Raw genomic sequence first — 21,479 nt, 5'->3', positions numbered from 1 at the left:
TGATGAAGTTAAAATATAAGTTCACAAATATCTATCTTCTGGCTCATAACAGTCTGGAATAATGTTTAATAAGTATATTTCTGGTAATAGACTGAGATTAGCATTTAAGATTTCTAGTATTATCTTTTTCACCATTCTCCAAAATGTTTGTATTTTTTCACATTTCCACCACATATGAAAAAAGGTTCCTATGTTATTTTTACACTTCCAACAGTTTTTTGAAATCGTACCTGTACATTTAGCAATCTTATCTGGAGTCCAATACCACCTATGAAACGTTTTTATATATATTTTCTTTAAATGATGTTGATTTAAGGAATCTCATTACTTTCCATATTTTTGCCCATTCATCAATATCTATACTATACCCCATATCTTGCATCCACCTTACCATAGAAGGTTCACAACCTCATCCTGCATATAGTTCTCCAACAGAAATCTGTATATCTTTTGAATCAATTTATCTCTGGCTGAGAGCCAAATTTTATCTAATTCATTATTTGATGTATAGAAGCCTAGGTTTTTGTCTTTACTATATATAGAATTTAGTTGCATATTTTCCCACCATGTCAAATGAATGTTTGAGGTTTGTAGCTTTTCTAAGCTCTTTAGTTTACAATTTTTATCTAGTAGTTTATCATAGATCTCTTTCTTGTTTTCAGTTAGTAAAGTGGGTTTAATAAATGCCTCCAATGGGGAAACCCATCTACGAGTTTTTGAGTAATAATTTTCCTTTAGATTTTGCCAACATTTTATCAATGCATTTCTTGTAATGTGCTGATGAAACTTAGAATGAAGTTTTTCTTTGTTATACCACAAATAAGCATGCCAGCCCATGCTAAGATCATGACCTTCCAAGCTTAATGTTCTTGTATCTTCTAGCGTTATCCAATCTTTAATCCACACTGCTGCCACTGCTTAGTAGTACAAGTCCCAATTAGATCAAGCAAGTCCGCCTCTTTCTTTTTTATCTTGTAATGGTTTCCATTTAATTCTTGCCTTTTTAGGATACCAAATAAACCATCTAGTAATCTTATCCATCTCTGTAAATAGTTGTTTTTTCTTCAAAATTGGCAAATTTTGGGCTAGAAATAGAAAACGGGGCAGTATATTCATTTTTATTGTAGCTATTCTGCCCATGAATGATAGTTGAATATCCTTCCATTTCAAAAGATCTCTTTTAATTTCTTCTATAAGCTTTTTATAGTTGTTTTCCATAAGTGCACTGTTTCTATTTGTCATTGTTAAGCCCAGGTATTCCACTTTATTTGACGTGCAATGGAAGTGACATCATCATATTGCAATATCATGGCTTCAACCATAGAGTTTTTGCCCAAAAACCAGAGTGTCCCCTGGGTGATGAAATCACTTCCAGTGTACACTGGAAGTGATGTCACCACGTTGCTGGCCACGTCACCTGGGCCTTCCTCTTTCTCCTGGTAAGTCTTCCTGCCAGCCAGCTGATCAGCAGCAGGGGACCCTTGCCTCCACTGGGCGGTCAGGCAACCCGAACTAAGACCAAGGGACTTAGGTTCAAACATCCACTTTACATAAAGTTTGCTGGATGGCTTTGGTCTAGTTGCATATTCTCTCTCTCTCTCTCTGCCTAACTTTCCTTGTAGGGTTGTTTTGAGGATAACATGGAGAAGGGAGACCCACATAGGCCACCCTAACTGAGGGTGGTACAAATCTTACTAGATAGATTGAGGTTGATTGAGGATATTGTGCAGCAGCACTCATGGCAGCTTCCTGTGCAAGTCGTGAGTTTAAGCCCCAGAAAGCAGGTTTTGTATTTTGTAGAGGGAAAATCAGAAAGGTGATTGTTCCAATGCACTGATTACTCTTTCCGATTGAAAAGTAAGACTGCACCCTTGTTTGGAAGGAAATAGAACATTTCAAGTCAATGATGTAACATTGCCCTGACCTTGATAGACCAGGCTAGCCTGATCTCGTCAGATCTTGGAACCTAAGCAGGGTCAGCCATGGTTAGATACTCGGATGAGAGACCACCAAAGAACACTGGGGTCACTGTGCAGAGGCAGGCTTTGGCAAACCACCTCTGATCGCCTTGGAAACCCTATGGGGTCACCAGAAGTTGGCTGTGACATGATGGCCCTTTCCACCAGCACTATAGTGTTAGATTTAGCTGTTAAATAGACAAGTTTGGGGAAAACCAGTATATTATTTCCCCCCCTCCCTTGAGTTACTCATGTTGTGAAGTATTAAATAACAATAAAAAGAACTAATGCACATTTATCAAATTTGTTGCAAATCTGCTTAGGCGTTTGTTCTGTTTTCTCAAATCTCAAAGGATTTGCTATGACAAAAAAAGAATCCTTGATCTTTGGAATACAACAAATAAACTGGTGCATAATTCATCAAGGCTGAAATTGAACTTGAAGTTTGAATACATCTTGCAATGAGAAAGAAACATTTTGTTCGACACACTCCTTTAAAGGCTTTGCCTTAGGGCCACAACCAAGATGTAGAACAGATGTGTTCTGTTTGGCATACTTTGCAGTTCTGCTAAATATAGAGTCTTCATGAGAAATATGGCAGAAGCTGAAGGGGGGTTGCCTTAAGTATTAACCATATACCCCCTTGCCTGTGTCCTTAGGGTTGCCAGCCCCCAGGTGTGGCCTGGAGATCTCCCACTTTTACAACTGATCTCCAGCTGACAGAGATCAGCTCCCCTGGAGAAAAAGGCTGCTTTGAAGGGTGGACTATATGGCATTGCACCATGATGAGGCCCCTCCCCAAACCCCCACCCTCTCCCAGATCCACCCCCCAAAGTCTCCAGGTATTTCCCAGTCCAGACCTGGCAACCCTACTGTGTCCTGACTTCCTCTGCCCAGCCACTCTGACTCGGAGTCCTCAGGAAAAGAGACTAAGGAAGACTGGAGGGACAAAGGAGGGCCCATCATGGCAAGGGTGCCTGCTGCCAGTGTTCTGGCAGAGCCAGAGGCCCCCTGCCAGATCCTGCAAGGGAAACATCACCACCAGCCCCTGAAAAAACCACTAGGCCTCCACCAAGCAGGATGCAAACCCAGGCCCATATTGACCCAGGGGTCACTCACTCTGCAGGAACAGCGACAGCAGAAGGCCTAGGCCGAGGAGGTGAAGTGCTCTACTGGCTGCATGTAATCCCATCTCAGAGCCAGGCAGTGAGAACAATAATTCTTTGCAGGATCCTGGCCAAAGCCAGTGCAGCTGCAGGAGCTCTGCACCTGCCAGTACAGCAGCTGAGCCTGATTACTTCCCAGCCAATTAGGGTGAGGCTTGGGAAGGCTGCTTTCCTGGGTCAACCGGTCCCCTATGTGCAAGTTTGTGTGCTAACTCCTTGTTTCAGGCTCTAGTCTACATTCTCAAGTCTCACGACCCAAGCCCAAGAGCACTACCCCAAAGGAGACCTGACCAGGCCTGCCTGCAGAGTGTTGGACAGCCTGTAAACTCAGTTTGCACTGTATGTTTGGGGAGTGCTGGTCTTGATGGTGATGACTGATTGTGAGGGATGGGTGTGAATGGATGGGCTTGGTCATGAGACAGACCTCTCTTTCTAGAAGGGGTCACACTAGATGACCTTTGCTTGTATGTGTCTGATGTGAATACGTTTTTCAGATTCTTACCAGAACTGAATGCCAAATTGCTACAAGAAACAAAACAGAGTTGTCTGTCCAAGTTCAGAGACAACAATAAAGAGACTGAACAAATCAAAGATGAAAAGAGAGCAGCTCATATTAATGTGCCTCAAAATGGCCCAGTTGGGAAGGTAAGAGCAATTATAATTTTTGTATTTTTTAACACAATGCAAAGAATTTAGGTTAGAAATATGGCACCCTAAACGCATTAATATTGGCAAAGTAGCTATAGATATCCACAGACTTGTAATTATTGTCCGTTATTAATTACCTGAATATTTTGCTGAACTGGAACAAAAAGGTTTTAGTGGTATTTCCTATTTGTTTCAGTGAGACATACTTAGAAAGGGACTTTCCTGTTCACATTGTTGGAGGGAGTAAGAGTTTTTTGTGCACACATTGCTTCACATGCACAGAGTTGAGCTGTTTCTTTCTCCAGTGGTGGTTGAGTAACTCATTTTTGTGGGAAATTAAGTGGTCACATTGGAGTCCTGTGGAGCTTTGGTTTGGGAGTGGTGTCTTTATGCTGAGGATGCAGGAGGTCAGGCTAATTTTGTATGCTGCAATGATTCTTTGGCAATCCCAGAGGAGGGGGAAAAGCAACAACAAAGTTAAGTTTCAGCTTTTGCTTGAGGAAGATCAGGTTAAATGAAGAGAGGCACACAAACCAATATTGCTGTTTCAGTCAGTCAGGCATTTATTACGGCAGCAAGCCATAGAACACACATGCTTAAATATAACATTATTGCTGTTTCAAGCCAATATCCTTATCAGTCAGAGCTAGGGTTGCCAAATCCGTCTTTGCCGGGAGCGGGGGTGTGCGCGTGTGCACGTCACCCGGAAGTGACGTAGGCGCGCTGGGCATGCTGGTGGCGGGGCCACGGCCATACAAGGGAAAACAATAGAGTTTTCCCTTGTATGGCCGTGGCCCCGCCCCCAGCGTGCCTGGCGTGCCTACGTCACTTGCTAGTGACGCACATGCTGGGGGCGGGGTTCCCCCGGGCCCCAATTCCGCCACATCGGAAATCGGGGCTTCAAAGTGGGAGATTCCCGCCCCCCGCCCACATTTGGCAGCCCTAGTCAGAGCTGTGGGAATTGTGTTACTCCATGATTGTGCCACACAAGCATGGCATTTGGTTTTGGCATCCCCATATAAATATTCTAGTTCAAGGGGTTTCAGGATAGGTTTTAGAATGTGTAAGCAACTCCTGGTAAAATCATGAATGACAAAGCAGTGCTTAGTAGAATTTTCTGCAGTCCAGAATTGGTATGTTAACATAGCACCTATAATTAGAATACTGTATGCTTGATTGCAGGTTGTTTTTGTGCAGCAATTTAGCTTCCTTTGGGATTATAAAGATGTTCCTCAGTGGAAACGACTGCCTGCCTGTAAGCCCGATGCCACCTTCACTGTTTGTTAGCCAGTCCTGACTTTTGGGAAGGCTACCACAGCCTGAATTAGTTATTTGTAGGTCATGCATCTGCTGACACGATCTGAATTTAGCTAGGTGATGTCCAACAAATTAAAAGGACCTGGATAATCTCCCACTAGCAGAGGCTGAAGAGCACCTGGGGCGTGGGTAGCGTTTTACAATACTTTACAGTTTGAAGGATAAACAGCAAAATGAAATGGGAAAATTTGTGGGGAAATGCAATTTGCTTTTAAGAGACCTATCCTTTTTCACTTCAGTAGTACACTGCTACATTGAATGCAAATGTTTAGCATACTCAATATCATTTTTAGGTTGTACTTATATAAAGGTAGTGGATCTCAGACGCTTTACTAAAATGATTCCCCTGTAGGTTTTTTTGTGGCTTGGGTCCATGTGTCAGTTCCTGCACTTAACTTGGCCATAAAAAGCTTGTTGTGCTGATTTTTTTTTAACTACATTGCCTTCAGCGTAACTAGTGGCAAAACCCACAAAAAGTTCGTACTTTCTGTGACAAAGGTTTGCCCATCAATACATTGGTCTTATTGCTGAAGTGAGCTCTGGTCCATGAAAGCTTACACTATGGTTAATTTGTTAGTCTTTAAGATGCCACATGACTTTTGGTTGCACAAACTGAAATGGCTTCTGTGACATCCTCCTTATTGGGGAGGACTAGTTTCACTTTAAAAGTTCACTTTATTTTTCTTTACTGGGTAGATTCTGCTGCCACCAGGAAATTTTAAGGATTTCCAAACCTTTATGCTTTTACTTTGGCTCTTACTAGTTTGGTAGACCGAGTTTAAGGCTTACGAGGAACTATGTGGTCCTGGGAAGTATTTCTTTCTGAGCTGGTATACTTGAATGAAAGAGGATTTATTAAAATAAAGCATAAATAAGAGGGTAGTACAATGTAACTAGTAATGTGTAAATACTGAACAATTGCTTTGGTATCCCACACAATCTTCTCTCTCACTGACAGGGATCTTTGCATGTAACTTTGTAAAACTTGTTTATCTCAATGCCATATATGTTTACTGTTTCACTCCAGTCTGTTATGACCCACTGACTTTCCTATAACTTTTCTTCACTTAAACTTTACTTTACTTTTCTTTTCCTAGACATTCAGCTTTTAGATCTCTTTTCCTTTTTCTCTGAACAACATGAACAGTCAGCCTAACTGCCTCAACATACCACTGTCTGAACATCAACTGTCAACTTGTAACTGTAACTCCTGACTGCCACACATACTCATCCATTCAGATTCACTTCCAAAACCCCTCCCCCTCTCTGTCAACCACCAATCATACCATACTTGCCTCTCTCAACCACTCTAGTCTATCTATCACAGCCATGCAACCAAACTTTTAAAGAGACACACACAGAAACAAGGAATCATTACAGCTTCCCTTCTGAATTTGTCACAGTTTGCGCTGTTCCATGTGGTGATGCTTCCCTTCAGAAGCCCCAATCCAGCACACCAGTAATGGGGCTTCCAGATGGTGGGTTTCTCCGCATTTTCTCTGACATGGTCTCCTTGGCACCCACTACTGCTGTACTATTGGTGGTGGGCTTTTTCTGATTTTTTTTTTTGTTTAACCCAGTAATTACCATACTAATATGACAGTATATTGATATGCCAATTGCTGATTCGAAAAACAAAAAACCTCAACCCCCTGGCTTTGTTTCAGTATTTCCCTAAAAATTGCAGCAAAGCATGTTTGAGAAAGATTGCTGATAAATGGAGGAAAACCTGGGTGGTGAACAGAAGCACAGCTATGCTGTGGAGAAATGGGGGGGACACCCTTCCTGAAAGCATTGACTCCAGGGTAAATCTCCAGTGTGGAAATGGTATTTCTAGCCTAGCAATTCACCTACGAAAGCTACACATTAAATAGTTAAGAAGAGGCCCTAATTTTCTAGGGATGTACACAGTTTTACATTTCAAAAGTTTCACATTGTATTGTATTATTCACATTCCTTTTTATTATTACATATGTTTTCACTACCACTGGTTTCATTTGGGATCAATTCCAGCTGTAACTACTCAGGTTTTCATCCAATCTGGATGACATTTTCAGGGACTGTAGCCTTCAAATAGGATCCTCACTGCCAAGCTTCAGATTGATAGGAGTAAGGGTCCCAGTTTCATAGTCATAAAGTAGCAATTCAAGGCAAAAAAGCAATTCAAGGCAAAAATGGAATTCATTGTTTTTCCTGTTAGTATTTTTTGTTTTCTTTATTATTGCATTTTTACACCAATTCCAGACCACATCTGCTGTGGCCCACTATGACAACTTTACTCATATAAGCAGTGCCTTCTGAAGGTGCCATCCTACAAATGGGTAAAATTGGCAATTGTCTGTTCACATACATTCTCTGTGGTGGCTTTCACCTTGTGCAATGGCCTGCATAGGGTGGCCAAGAAGGCCCCACATTCCTGTTGTTTTGCAAAATGTGCAAAACAACAATGTTCAGGAGGGTATTTTTACAACAGGGTTAGAAAAGTAATTGAACGGAACAGCATGGGAGATTGTACATATCCGTTCCTTTTTATTGCAATCAACAGTACAACAGACTACAATATTATCCTTCGTAGAAGCAGTGTCCTCTACCTTTGTAACTCTTTCTTCATTATGCTATGTCATGCCTTAATCTAGTTTTCATTTGCTTTGTTTCTTCAGGTCTGTCATCCTGGTCCTACAATATTGTTTAACCCTATTTAATTATGGGGGGGTAATGTATGCAGTACTTCAAATGCAAAGGACAGAATGAACAGAATGAACATATAACAAGTTGTGTTCATTCTACCCCATCACTTCCACAGATAAATATACATGAATATTTGTTCAGATGCATATTCAACTGTGCTAGCTCCAGGTTGCTTTGGGGGCCTGCCTGTGAGTTAGAGCCCCAGACTTCCACTCCAGAGTCCTGACCCAATGGCACCATTGTTCCTATGTTCTTCTGTCATGGAACTCAAGTTAACTTAGGCAGGGTTTACAGGTAGTCATCCATGTATCCATTGGCTTTCTTTGCTTCAGCTAGGTGGCTAGCAGTGTCATCCTACTCAAATCTATTCAGTGGGGTTTACTCCCAGGAAAGTGTTCTTAGGTCTGAATTGTAGATCATGCGCTTTCAGATCATACCAATATCAAATACGTATCACTACTGACCTTCATAAATGATGGGAATATTCCATCTTTTAAGTATCAAGACAAAAAAAGAATTGTTTGATGATTGTGTGTATTACGTGTTTCAGGATACTGAAAAGGACAAAAAGGCAAAGGAGATAAAGGTCAAAGGCATCAAAATGAAAGGGGTAAAATCTGAACTCTCAGAGATGAAAAAGACTGAACAAGAAGATACAACTTTTCAGTGGGTTGCTGTGTCTCAGAATGCTCTAAACCTTCCTCATGAAAGCAAACCCACAAGCAATGACGGAACTGCTCTGCCAGCACCTGGCACTGATGTTGGTGGTGCAAAGGAAGATTCTGTACAAGCTTCGTCTATGACAATGCCTCGCATTCACCAAAATTGTGGAAATCTTACCACAAACTTCAGCTCACACTATCTGTGTTCTAACTCAAGGTATGTACTGCAGAAGTAAAGATTAGAAAAAAGAGTGGGAACAGTTTAAGAAAATGCACCTCTGCCATATGTATAGTTTGATTGACACCCTTCTATACCCATTGATTTTGGAAGACTTTGGGTATCACTATATTTATTTATTTATTTCATTATATTTATACCCCGCCCTCTCTGCAAGCGGGCTCAGGGCGGCTTACAACAAGGCACAAAGTGCATACAGTATAAAATAGGTAAAACAGTTAAAATTCAGTACAATCAGGATGCAAGAATAGAAAGATCCAAACATCTTGCATACCAGAAGGGGGGGAGGGCCAGGGCCGTAGATCAGTGTTCCTTCTAAGCTGAGTTAGTGTGAGCTAGCTCACAGTTTTTTAGCCTCTGGCTCACACTTTTTTGTCTTAGCTCAGGAAGGATGGCTCCAGAGCAAACTAATTTATGCAGTGGCCAAATCTCCTCCTCACAACTTTAATGCCAGTAGCTCACAAAGTAGAATTTTTGCTCACAGGGCTCCATAGCTTAGAGGGAACATTGCCGTAGATAGATGTTGTCCGGCGGTATCGCTCTATAGTGGAGCGGTGGTGGTAGTGGCGGCTCCTACTCGAAAGCCTGGCAGAAGAGCTCTGTCTTACAGGCCCTGCGGAACTGCAAAAGGTCCCACAGGGCCCTGATCTCCTCTGGGAGCTCATTCCACCAGATAGGAGCCGCCACTGAAAAGGACCTGGCCCTCGTTGCCACAAGCCTGGCCTCCTTAGGGCCCAGGGTCACCAGTTGGTGTTGTGACCCCGACCGAAGTGCTCTTTGGGGCATATGTGGGGAAATGCGGTCCCACTGGGCTATAAAGTAAAAGTCAGCACTCTGATTTGAGTTTTGGAAGCTGGTTAGTAGCCAGTATAACTCTCTTAGAACTGGCAAGATATTATGTCTGTAGTTTGTACCGGTGAGCAAGTATCACTGCTGCATGTTGTGTCAGTTGGACTTTTCAAGCTATTTTCAAAGGCAGACAAGGTAATATTGTTGTCTAACTGTGACCAGGTTACTCCTCTCAAGGAAGGGACCTAACTTGCGATCTGTTTTTGGTGGAGAACAACCTTATGCAAATCAGGCTGCTTGTAAACTCTGTTCAGATGCACTGTCAACCCATAGTGCTTCAGTCTTAAGTGGATCCACTTACAGTTTATTGGCCCTTATTCCTCCTGTTACTGTCTCTAGGTACCTGTCCAGAACTACTATTATCTATATATCATGCCTGAACTCACAAAATGAGGTGACCTCCTTATGAAATTCTGTTGAGTACTTGATAACAGCAGTACAGTCTTCTCTTTGGCCTGTTTGACCCACTTTCAGATACCTCTCACTGAGCAAGAAGTCAGAGCTGTTTCCTTCTGTCAGTCAGTATATCCAGGGCAACTGTGTGCTACCCCATTTATTGTGCTGACTGAAAGTGACGCATGTCAGTGAAATTTGTGGTTTGCAATATTTTTGTTCTTGTAGATGTGTTGGGTCCAGGCTTTAAAATAGTGTGATTTGGTTCCTAAGCAGAGCAAGTGGGGCTTTGCTAGAGGAAGACAACTTCCCAACCTCCCGTGTCTCACTGCAGCTTTCTCTGCCCCCCCCCAGTTGCACTCCAGTGGGTCAGTGAACCCCAGTCCAGAGAAGGTTCAGGGGCTGTTTAGTAGTTTACATTGGGGGGGGTATTGGAGTTTTATTGTGTTATTTATGTTTGAAATTGGGATTTCTAAGCTGCCTTGAGCTACAGGGAAAGGTGGGGTATAAATATTTTAATAAATAATAATAAATACAGTAGGAGAGAAGAATCAGCAGAGATTCCCCCCCACTCCTGCAAATGGAAATGCTGTTTTGTTGTCATGCTGACAAAATAGCAGTTTGGAGTCCAAGGTCATAACCAGCACTTTGAATTGCTGGTCAGGGCAGCTAAATTAGATCCGGTGTAAGCCTACCAATAGCATTCTTTTGATCATTCAGATTACTTTCAGGAACAATTTTTTAAAAAATCTGCTAAATTTCATAATTGCACACAACTGCTAAGTTTAAATAAACTGTATGCAATTCTTTATTGCAGAGCTGTCTCCTACACTCTTACAAAATGATATTGTGTATTGAATATGTTTGCTTGCTTGGGTTTTAAAGGCATGTTAGGAAGCATTCTGTCCTTATTTAGGAATTAATTTGGTACATACTTTATCTGTCTAATTATCAGACTAGATAAAGCAAAGAAAAGGCGAAGTCCTTGGCCATCAGTGGGACAAGTAGGTTCTAATAACCGTCAAGAGGAAGGGGGCATAAGTCAAGTAAGTGTTCAAATGTTAGTCTTTTAAAAATTAGATTTGCACTTATGCTATTATTCTCGGGAGAGACCTTCAAACTGGGAGCAGGGGAGATAAGGGCCATACATACTGCATTCACTGGCAGCAGATTTGTTTAAACAAATGTTTGTCCCAGTTTCATATAAAATGGGGGGCAGATTCAATGGTCAGTGCAAAGAAGAGTCTCAGGATGCTTTTTACCTTATCCAAGCTCCAGTACCAAACATGTGCTTCCTTGACCCATGCACTCCTTTTGTTCTCACCCTCATTATGTACATTCTCAGGAGAGCTCAGGTTTCAGCAAGTATGTCTACCACAGCATATTTTGGCACTTTGAAATGAGCACACTGAAGTTTCACAGATTTTTTCATCCAACTGATTTCAGTGGTATTTAGGCATGCCTAACTTTCTCTGGATTGCATTCTGTTTCTTTTGTGTTCTTTTGATTTCAGTCATCACAAGAGGAAAGGTTCCATGTAGTATATTGCTGTAGGATAAAAGCCAAATACCAAAATAAAAATTAAAAGGATGGTTTAAAATACCTTCCGATTGGAGCCTTTATATTTGAACCAACACATTCTTGTTTGTTCCTGCAAACCATAGTTCTGGGAGGGGAGAGTGCATATATGAGCCCAAGTCTCGGAACCCAGCTGATGTCTCTTTTTTTTTTACTCCCCCGAAGGGGATTTTTGTTTTTTTTTTGCATTTTCTACACACTACAATTATGGGATGGGGGAAAGGATACTAATACCCTAACACTATTACTATGGGTGATGGGTAAAGGAGATCTAATGCATATATCTACTTGAAAGGGGAAGGAATGCTAACATTCTAATCTAGTTGATCTACTGGATTTGGGGGAAGGAAAAGTCTAGTACATGTCACGATCTGAATAGTTAAAAATAATGCTTTTTAACCTAATATTACATGTTATATCAAGATTTGGTTCAATTTTGATAGTACACATTTAATAGCTTAACACAATTACTGCCTTTAGTGCTATTGTCTTGGTTCTAGAGTCTTTTCTTCTTGCGTTTCTTTGTTTTCTGAAGTTTGGGGGCAGCCTCTCCTTTCTCTGATTCAGATGATTCTGATGATGTGGAATTTTGGCTTGTTGAATCCTGTGAGTAGGATTATTCTTCTTCCTCTTCTTTCTCCAAATCCGGTTTTAAATTCTTTTCCTTCTGCTTCTTTTTTGTATTGATCATTTGATCCATAATTTTTTCCGCTTTTGGAACAGAATCAATTTTATATTTTTTCCCCTAGTAATTGAAGCTCAGCCCTTCTGGGAATAGCCATCTGTATGGTATTCCCTTTTTTTGCAGAGTGAGAGTAAGCATCCTGTAGAGTTTCCTCCATTTTCTAACTTTGAAAGGGATATCTTTCAGAATTTTAACGTCTTCATTTCTGATTTTTAAGGATTTTCCCACTGTTGACTTTAGCACCAGTTGTCTGGTACATCGTTTCATGAATTTTAGATAAATTTCCCCTGGGAGTTTGTTTTTCTTTATAAAATCCAGATAAGTCCCGTAAGCCACATCCATCTCTTTTATTTAATCTTTTTGTTTATAATCCATTAATGGGGCCAAGGTAACGGCCAAAAGTTCTTTTAAATCTTCGTTCTTCTCTTTGGGGATCCCATGGAAATGTACAGCATACATGGTTCTTTCCAGCTGGAGCTATATTAGTTGCGTTTTATCAGAGGATCTTTCCTTCTCTGCTTCATCCACTCTTTTGTTAATGCTCTCAGTCTGTTTTTCCATCTTTTTCAATGTTTTCTCAGTTGCTGTGGTTCTTTTATCCATTTAATTCAGTTGTTTTTGAACATTGTCCAGCTTATTGTTGAGCTTAGTCATCTCCTCCATTAGGGGGCACAATGCATTTGCTAACAGTGAAGAGAAGTCTGTAGTTACTTCCTGGTTCTGGGAGGGAGTTGTTGGTATGTTATTTCTGGTCACCAGTTTTTCCCCCGGCGCCCTCCATCCTCTCCCAGCCATAATATCAACAAGAAGTAAGTTTTCCAAAACAAGACAAAAGTTATGCGATTTGATTCTGCTTTGTATACTTTAGCAATTTTTGTATTTGCTTAACTTCTTATGCATTTGTCTTTTTGTTTCCAATTTAAACCCATTTTTAAAGTTTACTCAAAAGGGGTGGTGGTGCTTGAATTCCTCTCCCCCAGTGCTCCAAACGTAGGCGCTTCCAATTACTACCAGGGTTAGTTCGCTTTTTTCACCTGAGCTTTGCTTAATGCACAGTTTGAAGCCTTGGAGATCTTTTGGAAGCATTTTTAAAAGTTTGATTGTGATCGCTTGCTCTGGCAGTTGTCTCTGGGTGCCATGCTGGCTCCGTGGCGACGGTACCTTTCAGGGAAGAAGGTGAGCCTCAATTCCTTGGCCGTCGCCTTGGAAGAGGCTCTCTTCAGCTCCCCAGGCTGGGGGTCTCCTACAGAGACCCCAGGGAGGTCCGGGACGAACTTGAACCCCTCCCGTCAGCCGGGTCTCAGTGCGTCTCCATCAGACCGAGACGCGACGCATCCGAGCGGCGAAACGCTTAAACCGGAAGTCTGATGTCTCTTTTTTGAGCTGGACTTAGGTTCTCTAATTTGTTGCCACTTTTGCTTCTGGCCTAGTCCTTTTTGCTGCTCTTCTCTCTCTTCTGCTTCGCAGAGTGTTAAAACCTTGGCTGGGTCCTTCTATCCCATGAACATCCGTTATCCTTGAACCGTGACTGTCTACCACTATGACTGTGGGTTTTTTAATGCTCACATACTGGTGCAGAAATAGGAGGCCAGATGCCACCCAGGTAGAACTTTACTACAGTTTGTAGAACTTTACTACACTTGTCCCTCCAACAGGTAAGGAAAGAGGCAGTCCCTGCCCTGCAACATTTTGTAAACCAAACTGGTGGTTGTGCAGCAGAATGAAGAAATGTGTTTGTTGCTGGATGCTGCTAGCTGCTAAGGAAAAATCTGTTTGATACGAAATACTTGATCATCCTTCCAGCCCCTCATAATAATTTCCCCTCTGTGTCAAGGTGAAAATGAAATTAAGGCAATGGTTGTGTTGTACTGTAGATGTTTTTTAGATACATACTGCTTCCATTTTAGAACCCAATAGAGAAAGTCTCCCTGTATGAAAGAGCTGCTCAGATTGATCAAATGGTCAACATAAACAGAAAGAAGCGCAATATTTCAAGATGCGAGAAGAGAGATATTCACTTTCCGGAACTGACAACAACTGGGCAACAAAAAGAGCTGAAAGGAATGGAAAGTATGTTTGTCACTTACTGTAGAGCTTTACAGATGCACCACAAGGCCATGTAGTTAACAATGGCATGTTAAGGAACGAAGCTTAAGCACCAGTATAGAAGATCTGTGGAAAATGGTCCAAAATAAAAACAAGACTCTCCTTTTGGTGAGTCAGTTGGAGTAACATCTTTCTTTTGCTAATCAAAGGCTGCATACAAACAAACCTAAAACACTGGTGTTGAAGATCGTGTTCTTCCCCAGAGGTGGGCCCAGCTTTCCATGTCTTCACAGTGCTCATCAGTAAACATATTCGCTGCTGACTTGAATGCTGATTCATTTAAACAAACAATCGTCAATACATTTCTGGAATAGCCCCATTGGACAATAATGTTTTGTCTGTGTGCTTGAAAAGTTAGCATATTCTTTGAAGGAAATAATGTATTGAAATGTTTTTGAAGGTCCCTGCCACACGGCAGGGAAAACACCTGTCAAAGTGTGGCTAATTAGAGCCGCACCAAAATAGAGATGCTGCGGGCGGGATCCCACGGATCCCGTGAGTCGCGCGCCGTTGCTCCCCGGCACGATCAGATGCCGGGGAGGAAGAGACGAGGGGGAGGCTGCCGAACTGCGCATGTGTGAGCACGCGCAGTTCGGCCGGGGGCCGGAGATGCGCCGGCGGCAAGACGCGCCAGCGATCCCACGGCCAGCCGTGATGCGGACCTACCGGATGAACCACCTAGGTAGGTGGTTCATGTTTGCTGCGGGGCTGTCGGGGGAAGGGCCGGATCGGGAACGGGCTTGCAACACTTCCCAGATGTTGCTGTGGGATCACGCCCGTTTGCTACGCCCCCGATCCGGCCCACTCCCGACCCAAAACCCCTCATGAGAACAGGGCCTTAATATGTTAAAATACATTCTATTTCTCAAGTTTTTTTACATTACGATATAAGTCAGTCCAAAATACATTTATTAATAATTCCCATAGTGAGAATGTTCAATGGAAAATGGATACAAATTTGCAGTTTCCGTAGGTTGTGTGTAAACGCATGTAATTTTAATGTTAATGCCCCTTCATTTTGTTAGAACAAGCTATCTTTATGTATGATCAGGCTCTATAACATAGCCGAGCCCTGCTGGATCAAACCAGTGGTCCATCTATTCCAGCACCCTGTTTTACACGGTGACCAACCATTTGCCCTGGAGGGCCAACACCCAAAGCTTAGTGGGCAAGGTCTTCCCTAATGTTGACTCCTAGCACTGAATTTCAAAGCCTTATTGCCTTTAAATATGGAAGTTTCCTTTACTCACCATGGCTAGTAGCCACCGATGGACTGGGGAGAACAGATTCAAAACCTTTGTAGTTGGCTGGGGATACTGTTAATTGGCTGGCGCCCCTGACAAATCCACCCTCTTCCCTTGCCCAGATATAGTTTTTTAAATCTATTTTAAAGATAGTGATTTTTAGGGGGAAACAAATGTATGTTTAATTGTACACATGATACTTTTAAAAAATGAGCCTGAAGCACAGAGGATGATGCAAGACAGATGGTAGAATCAGCATTCAAATCAATGTAAGTACAACAATTTACATGCGTTGTGAAGTCAGGGAGAAGACAGGCTAACATTGGAAGGAAAAACTCAGTGATTCTTATTTTTAAGTATATTTGTACTTAAAACAGCTATGACTGTTGTTATGCATAATTTCAACCAAAACAATTGGAGAAGAGAAATCTCAGTTGTTTTACAAAACAGCATTAAGTTTTCTTTCTAGAAGTTTTTATGTCTTGACAAAAATACGTTTAACCAAAGTTGTTGCCCAAGCTATATCTTTTGATGTATATAACTCTTTGTTTCGTGTTTATTAACTAAAATCTAAACCTGGGCGTACTCCATCCCCATTTAAGCACTTAAAGTTCTTGTGAATTTCACACATGTTCAACTTTCTTCCTTATCTTCTGCCAGACCAAGAGCTGATCAACACTCTCAAGATGTGTTCAAATGCATATAAAAGAGGAGCTACTGCACTCTGGAGATATAATACTCAGGAGATGTACTCAATGAACTCACCACATTCTTGTCAGGTGTAGCTAATCCTCTCCAGGGTTGAACCCTGGCTAAATGAGTTCTGTTGATTTGCATGGAAACTGGCCGTGCACAGTGTTGACTGGCTGGGAGTTGTGATGCCATGTGGCCCTCCCCTTTCCCAGAGCTTTTGTGCAATATTTAGCACCAGATTTTCTCCCTTTTTTAATTTAAAAGGATGAATGAACTCCAGTTGCTTAAATGTATAAGCAGCACTTTATAACAAATGTTTTAAAGGCAGACAGACCACAAGAAGGGTGGGGAGGCCAGGGTTGTTTTCTCACAGATTTCTGTTGTCTGGTGAAGGCATTTGTATGCTAGCATATGCAGTTGAAGAAAAAACAGATTTTTTAAAAAATGGCTTTCAGGAAGGGCTTCCATACCAGTGTTTGGGCTATATGGGTCTCAACACAGTTTCAGATTTTAAGAATTTCTTTTTAGGTTTTTTAAATTCCAAAAATGTTTCAGATCCATTATTCCCTATGGGGGTCTCTTTTCAGGGGATGAATGACTGTTTTTGGATAAAAAGACACCAAAATTGCAGAGGAGCTTTTTTTGCCCATACATTAAAGACCCCCCCCACCCCCCCGCTTTTTGCAAATTAGGAGTCCAGTTCTACAGGCCTGTAAACTAAGTGTCTTCTGCTTGTCTCCATTGATTCCTCTGGGGGGGAAAATCATGCTTTCTCCAAAGTAAAGAAATCAGTAGCCAAACACACAACAGCAGCCATGTCCACAAGCCTCCAAATGTAAACAAAACCAATGTAAAACTACAGAATCCCAGCAGAGCAATGGGTTAGTTTAACACAACGAATGTCAAACCACGGAATCCAATCCAAACTAATGTAAGTAAGGGATGCTGTTGCAGTTCTGTGAAACTGAAAAAAAACAGGCCTGCAAGCCTTAAATTCATTCACAAATATTTTGAGAATTTTTCAGCACCCAATTATCAAAATTCAGGAAAACCCACATATTTCCAGATACATGAATATATCCAAAAATACTAATATGGCCAACCTACAAGTAACCCTGAGGATCTGTGATCAAAGCTCCTGATCTTTTAAATTGTTTTCTAGCAACCAAAATGCATGGGGAGGGGATTAACCTCAATCAGGACAACAGTGCAGGGAAAAGGATTAAACAACCTTTTATTCATTGCTTCTGCTCTGATCAAATTCGTACATCTACACAGCAGTTGCTAAGTAAAAAATAAAAGCATCAGGACATTTGATCACTTAATGTATAGTTTGGCCCTTAGACTCATGCAAGGGCTTGCACTTGCAAAGTAAATAGGGTTGCCAACCTCCAGGTGGCACCTGGAGATCTCCCACTATTACAACTGATCTCCAGACAACCAAGATCAGTTTCCCTGGAGAAAATGGCTGCTTTGGAGGGTTGAACTTGATTCTATGGCTTTTTCCCTGCTGAGGTCCCTCCCCTCCCCAAACCCTTCCCTTCCCAGACTGCACCCCCCAAATCTCCACATATCTCTCAACCCAGAGCTGGCAGTGGCAACCCTAGTAGAACTTGTTACTTTCGCCTCTTGAAACAGTACCCCCCCCCCTGTATCATATCTCAGACAGTTTTTGAATTTCCTGTTGTTTCAACAGCAATTTGTCATGCACTCTGAAGGAAGGAGGCTTTTAATGTGGAAAATCAGGCATAAGCTCTCTTGTTGGGCCCATGAGATTAGTTTCCCAGTTTCTTGAATCGTGTAAGTTGTGTGGAAGATCAGGCTTTTTTCATGAACTAAATTCTATCACAGGGATAAACTACACATTATATGCAAATGTGAGTAACAAAGCATTGGCAGTAAAAAAATTTTAAATGAAAATCTGCCTTTGGATGCTGTGTTTTGTACCAAAGAACATTTGGGTTTGCATACATAATTCTTTATCTGCCAACTTTTTCCAGGTCAAAATCCCCACACACACTGCTCCTTTCTTTTCAGGATTCTTGTTGCTTGTTTAAATAATCTAAATTAAAATATGTTAATGACCTATTGCAGCAAAAAATAACTGCTTACCTTCTATTTCCTGAAAAGTCTGTAGACTGAGGTTTTCTTTTTTCCCTTAGCTACTGAATTAATCATTTTTAAATGCATTATGAGTAATTCACAAAAGCATTCAAATGTAGAAATAATTAGCTATTTGTTTTGTAAAAGTTAAACAGGTAAGAGTGCTGAAGAGGGAATCAAAGAAATCTGAAGTATCTAAAATACCATCTTTACTAAATGTGGATCAGAACCGTGAAAAACAAGAGGTAAATTACATTTCTTTGTTAGTACACAAAACATGTCATCTGGAGTTCAAGGCACACCTAAGCATACCTAAGATTAAATCCTATGTACATTTACTTGGAAGTAAGCACCACTGAATTCCATAGGACTTCATTCTAAGTAAACATGCATAGGATAACTGCACACTATGTCTAGATCCTCCAATAAAGTGTTTTGAAATGTGATGGTCACAAAATGATTCATTTTTGCAATGTATTGTATAGTATAGTAATACATTTAGTACTACTACTATGTGGTTTTTTCCCCTTTAGCAAGGTCATTTTATAATACACCTTTGGAAATGCAAGAACATTGGCCTTTTAGGGTGTTAGAAACTGCAAATTTGTGTTTGTGTGCTAAGTACCAGCATTTAACCATATCTCATTTTTATGTGGCAATGTATAAAGTATCCAGTTTTGCTGAATGTCAAAAATTCCCCAGAGTCTAATACCTATTAGGAGAGCATTAGTACAAAGTGAGTTTTGTATTCTGGTGGAGTAGTTTAAGAATTACACATAAATATTAAAAAGATTCTAGAGAAAAGCTAGCACATTAAGAGTATATTCTTAATACTGTTGCAGTTAAAATGTTGAATTTTATGGCCATTGTCCACATATACAATTGCAGCTTACACTTATTCTTTCCCCCTTTGTTTGCGATCCTGTGAAGAAACCTCAGTCCAAAGGAGCCTGTACATGGATATAGTTCACATCAGCCAAAAGCTGTTTCTATTGAGGCAACTGGAAGAAGTGGCACTATATCATGGAAATTGTTTCCGGCTTCTGTGTCCTGTGTGATTGCAAAGGGGTAGTTGTGTTGGCACCTTACAGATGAACAGCATTTATTTAAATATATACTTTTGTGAATCATGGCTCACTTCTTTGCCCTGCGCCTGCTTATAGCCAGATTCATCCAGGTTTCTCCATATTGTCCCGTAAATAAGAGGGATTGTGTTGAGGAAGTAAACAGATGACACACATGTATGAACTGACCTTCAGGCATTTATTGGACATCATTTGTGCGTATTTTATTTCTTGTGCCTTTAGGTTACAAACATTACACATAGAGAGATGGATTACCTGTAGTAACATATTCTAATATATCATCATGATCTTTGATGGCACATGTCTTGGTTTATTATTATTTGGACAATGAACAATATCAATTTATTGTTCCTTGAAATTTTGCTGAGTGTTTGGTTGTAGTCTGCCTAAAACAAAACCACATGGAATAATCCTAAAGATTTCTGCATTGCAAACATTAATACTTTTGAAACATAAACTATTATATTGGTTTATTCTTGGAGCAATGGTTAATAATAGTTATTTGACTCTCAGAGCTAGAGCAACCCAAAAGTCACAAGAGTTCAACTTTTGGTATTTCATTGTACTAATCATTTTCAAAACATTTTCCTTACCAGAGGGCTTTTTCATATGTTATGGGTTTTGTTTTTGTATATTCTTTTGTTGAAAGTACTATTTGACCCCCTGGTAAGAACTTGCAGTGGCTCAAGTGGTTAAGGTGCTGAACTGCAGGCTGTGGAAGGTCAGTAGTTCTGCAGTTCGAGACCCGAGTTGCCGCATGACGGAGTGAGCTCCCATCTCTAGTTCCAGCTCCTGCCAACCTAGCAGTTCGAAAGCAAGAAATTGCAAGTAGATAAATAGGTACCACTTTGGTGGGAAGGTAACAGTGTTCTGTGCACCTTGGTGTTTAGTCATGCCGGCCACATGACCATGGAAATGTCTTCGGACAGCGCTGGCTCTTCGGCTTTGAAATGGGGATGAGCACTGCAACCCTAGAGTTGGACTTGACTGGCTTTCGAGCAAAGGAACCTTTACCTTTATCTAAATCAGGCTATGAACAGATGCTATGTCTGTTGAAACAACAAAACAAGAAACAATACCCACATTGGAAGCATTGAGCTTTGCTAGAAACTTTTGACTGGTATTTCTGGCTACTGCTCAGCGGAATCTTTGATTCTTTGGTGTGTTTCCTTTACGAAGTGATATCAAGCAGAGGACCACAGACACAGGGATTTCTGCTCCTTACCCTTGCTATGCCATTTTAATCATGCCATGGAATTGCTTGAGGCTAGCAGTTCAAAATCTCCCTTACAAGCTCATCTGAGTTGACAAGTTAACACAGAGCTATCAATCACTTTGATGGTACTGAACATGCCCTTCATAACAGTGATCCCTATGCTTTCCTACCCAAAAAGATAATGTAAGATGGATAGTTGTGCATCTGGATACAGAGAGAAACTCAAAACACCTCAAACATCTGCAGAGGTATGGGAAAAGGGCAGAGAGGTTCCTCTTTGTGAATCAAACACTCTGACTCCAGTTCTTTCTTTGCCTAAGGAAAGCCCACTTCCTTTCATTGGCCTAAAGCCAAAATATCTTAGGAGCTACATAAAGAATTCATATGTCAGATGGAAACATGAAGTTAAAAATACAGTTAAAAAATCAAAACAAGCTGCTATCCCACTCACAGTAAAACCAGGATCACACCTTTTTACTATGTGGGAATGTGGGTGTGTAGGGTATGGTTACTGCCAACTAGGAGAAAGTGGTGTACATCAGCTGCAAGGATTTTGGTGTGGGATACTGCTGGCCTCTCCCACCAGATTTTAGCAAGGATAAAGCTGAAAGTTTGGTTGCTTGAGTTCGTTTTGAGTGCTGTAGAAGTCAACTGTCACCTTATGCTGCTATTTTCTTAGCCTCTAGCACCTGATCTTCAGCCACTTTCCCATCCCTAAATTCTGTGTGGAACAAACAGTTTCTAAATATTTGGTTATTGCTTTCCAATGCCGCCAAATAAAGTAGGATGTGCATCATATACTTCTTCCTTACTAATATCTTAACAGCAGAACCCTTGTGGAAAGTGGACC

At 41.1% G+C, this 21,479-nt stretch overlaps 1 protein-coding gene across 1 annotated transcript in view; it reads left to right on the top strand.

Annotated features, from left to right (window-relative positions):
• Positions 1-16,317, top strand: part of CDKL3 (cyclin dependent kinase like 3) — a 40,809-nt gene extending 24,492 nt beyond the window's left edge. The window contains exons 8-12 of the mRNA XM_015429468.1: positions 3,619-3,769; positions 8,328-8,656; positions 10,875-10,965; positions 14,090-14,252; positions 16,193-16,317. Of these exons, the coding sequence (XP_015284954.1) occupies positions 3,619-3,769; positions 8,328-8,656; positions 10,875-10,965; positions 14,090-14,252; positions 16,193-16,317 (859 nt within the window). The remainder of the gene's footprint in view (positions 1-3,618; positions 3,770-8,327; positions 8,657-10,874; positions 10,966-14,089; positions 14,253-16,192) is intronic.
• The last annotated feature ends 5,162 nt before the right edge of the window (positions 16,318-21,479 follow it).

Source organism: Gekko japonicus, unplaced genomic scaffold (assembly GCF_001447785.1).
Source record: "Gekko japonicus isolate JY-2015 unplaced genomic scaffold, Gekko_japonicus_V1.1 scaffold234, whole genome shotgun sequence".
Taxonomy (NCBI): Eukaryota; Metazoa; Chordata; class Lepidosauria; order Squamata; family Gekkonidae; genus Gekko; species Gekko japonicus.
The sequence above is the reverse complement of the archived record's forward strand: the minus strand, read 5'-3'. Positions and strand labels throughout refer to the sequence as shown.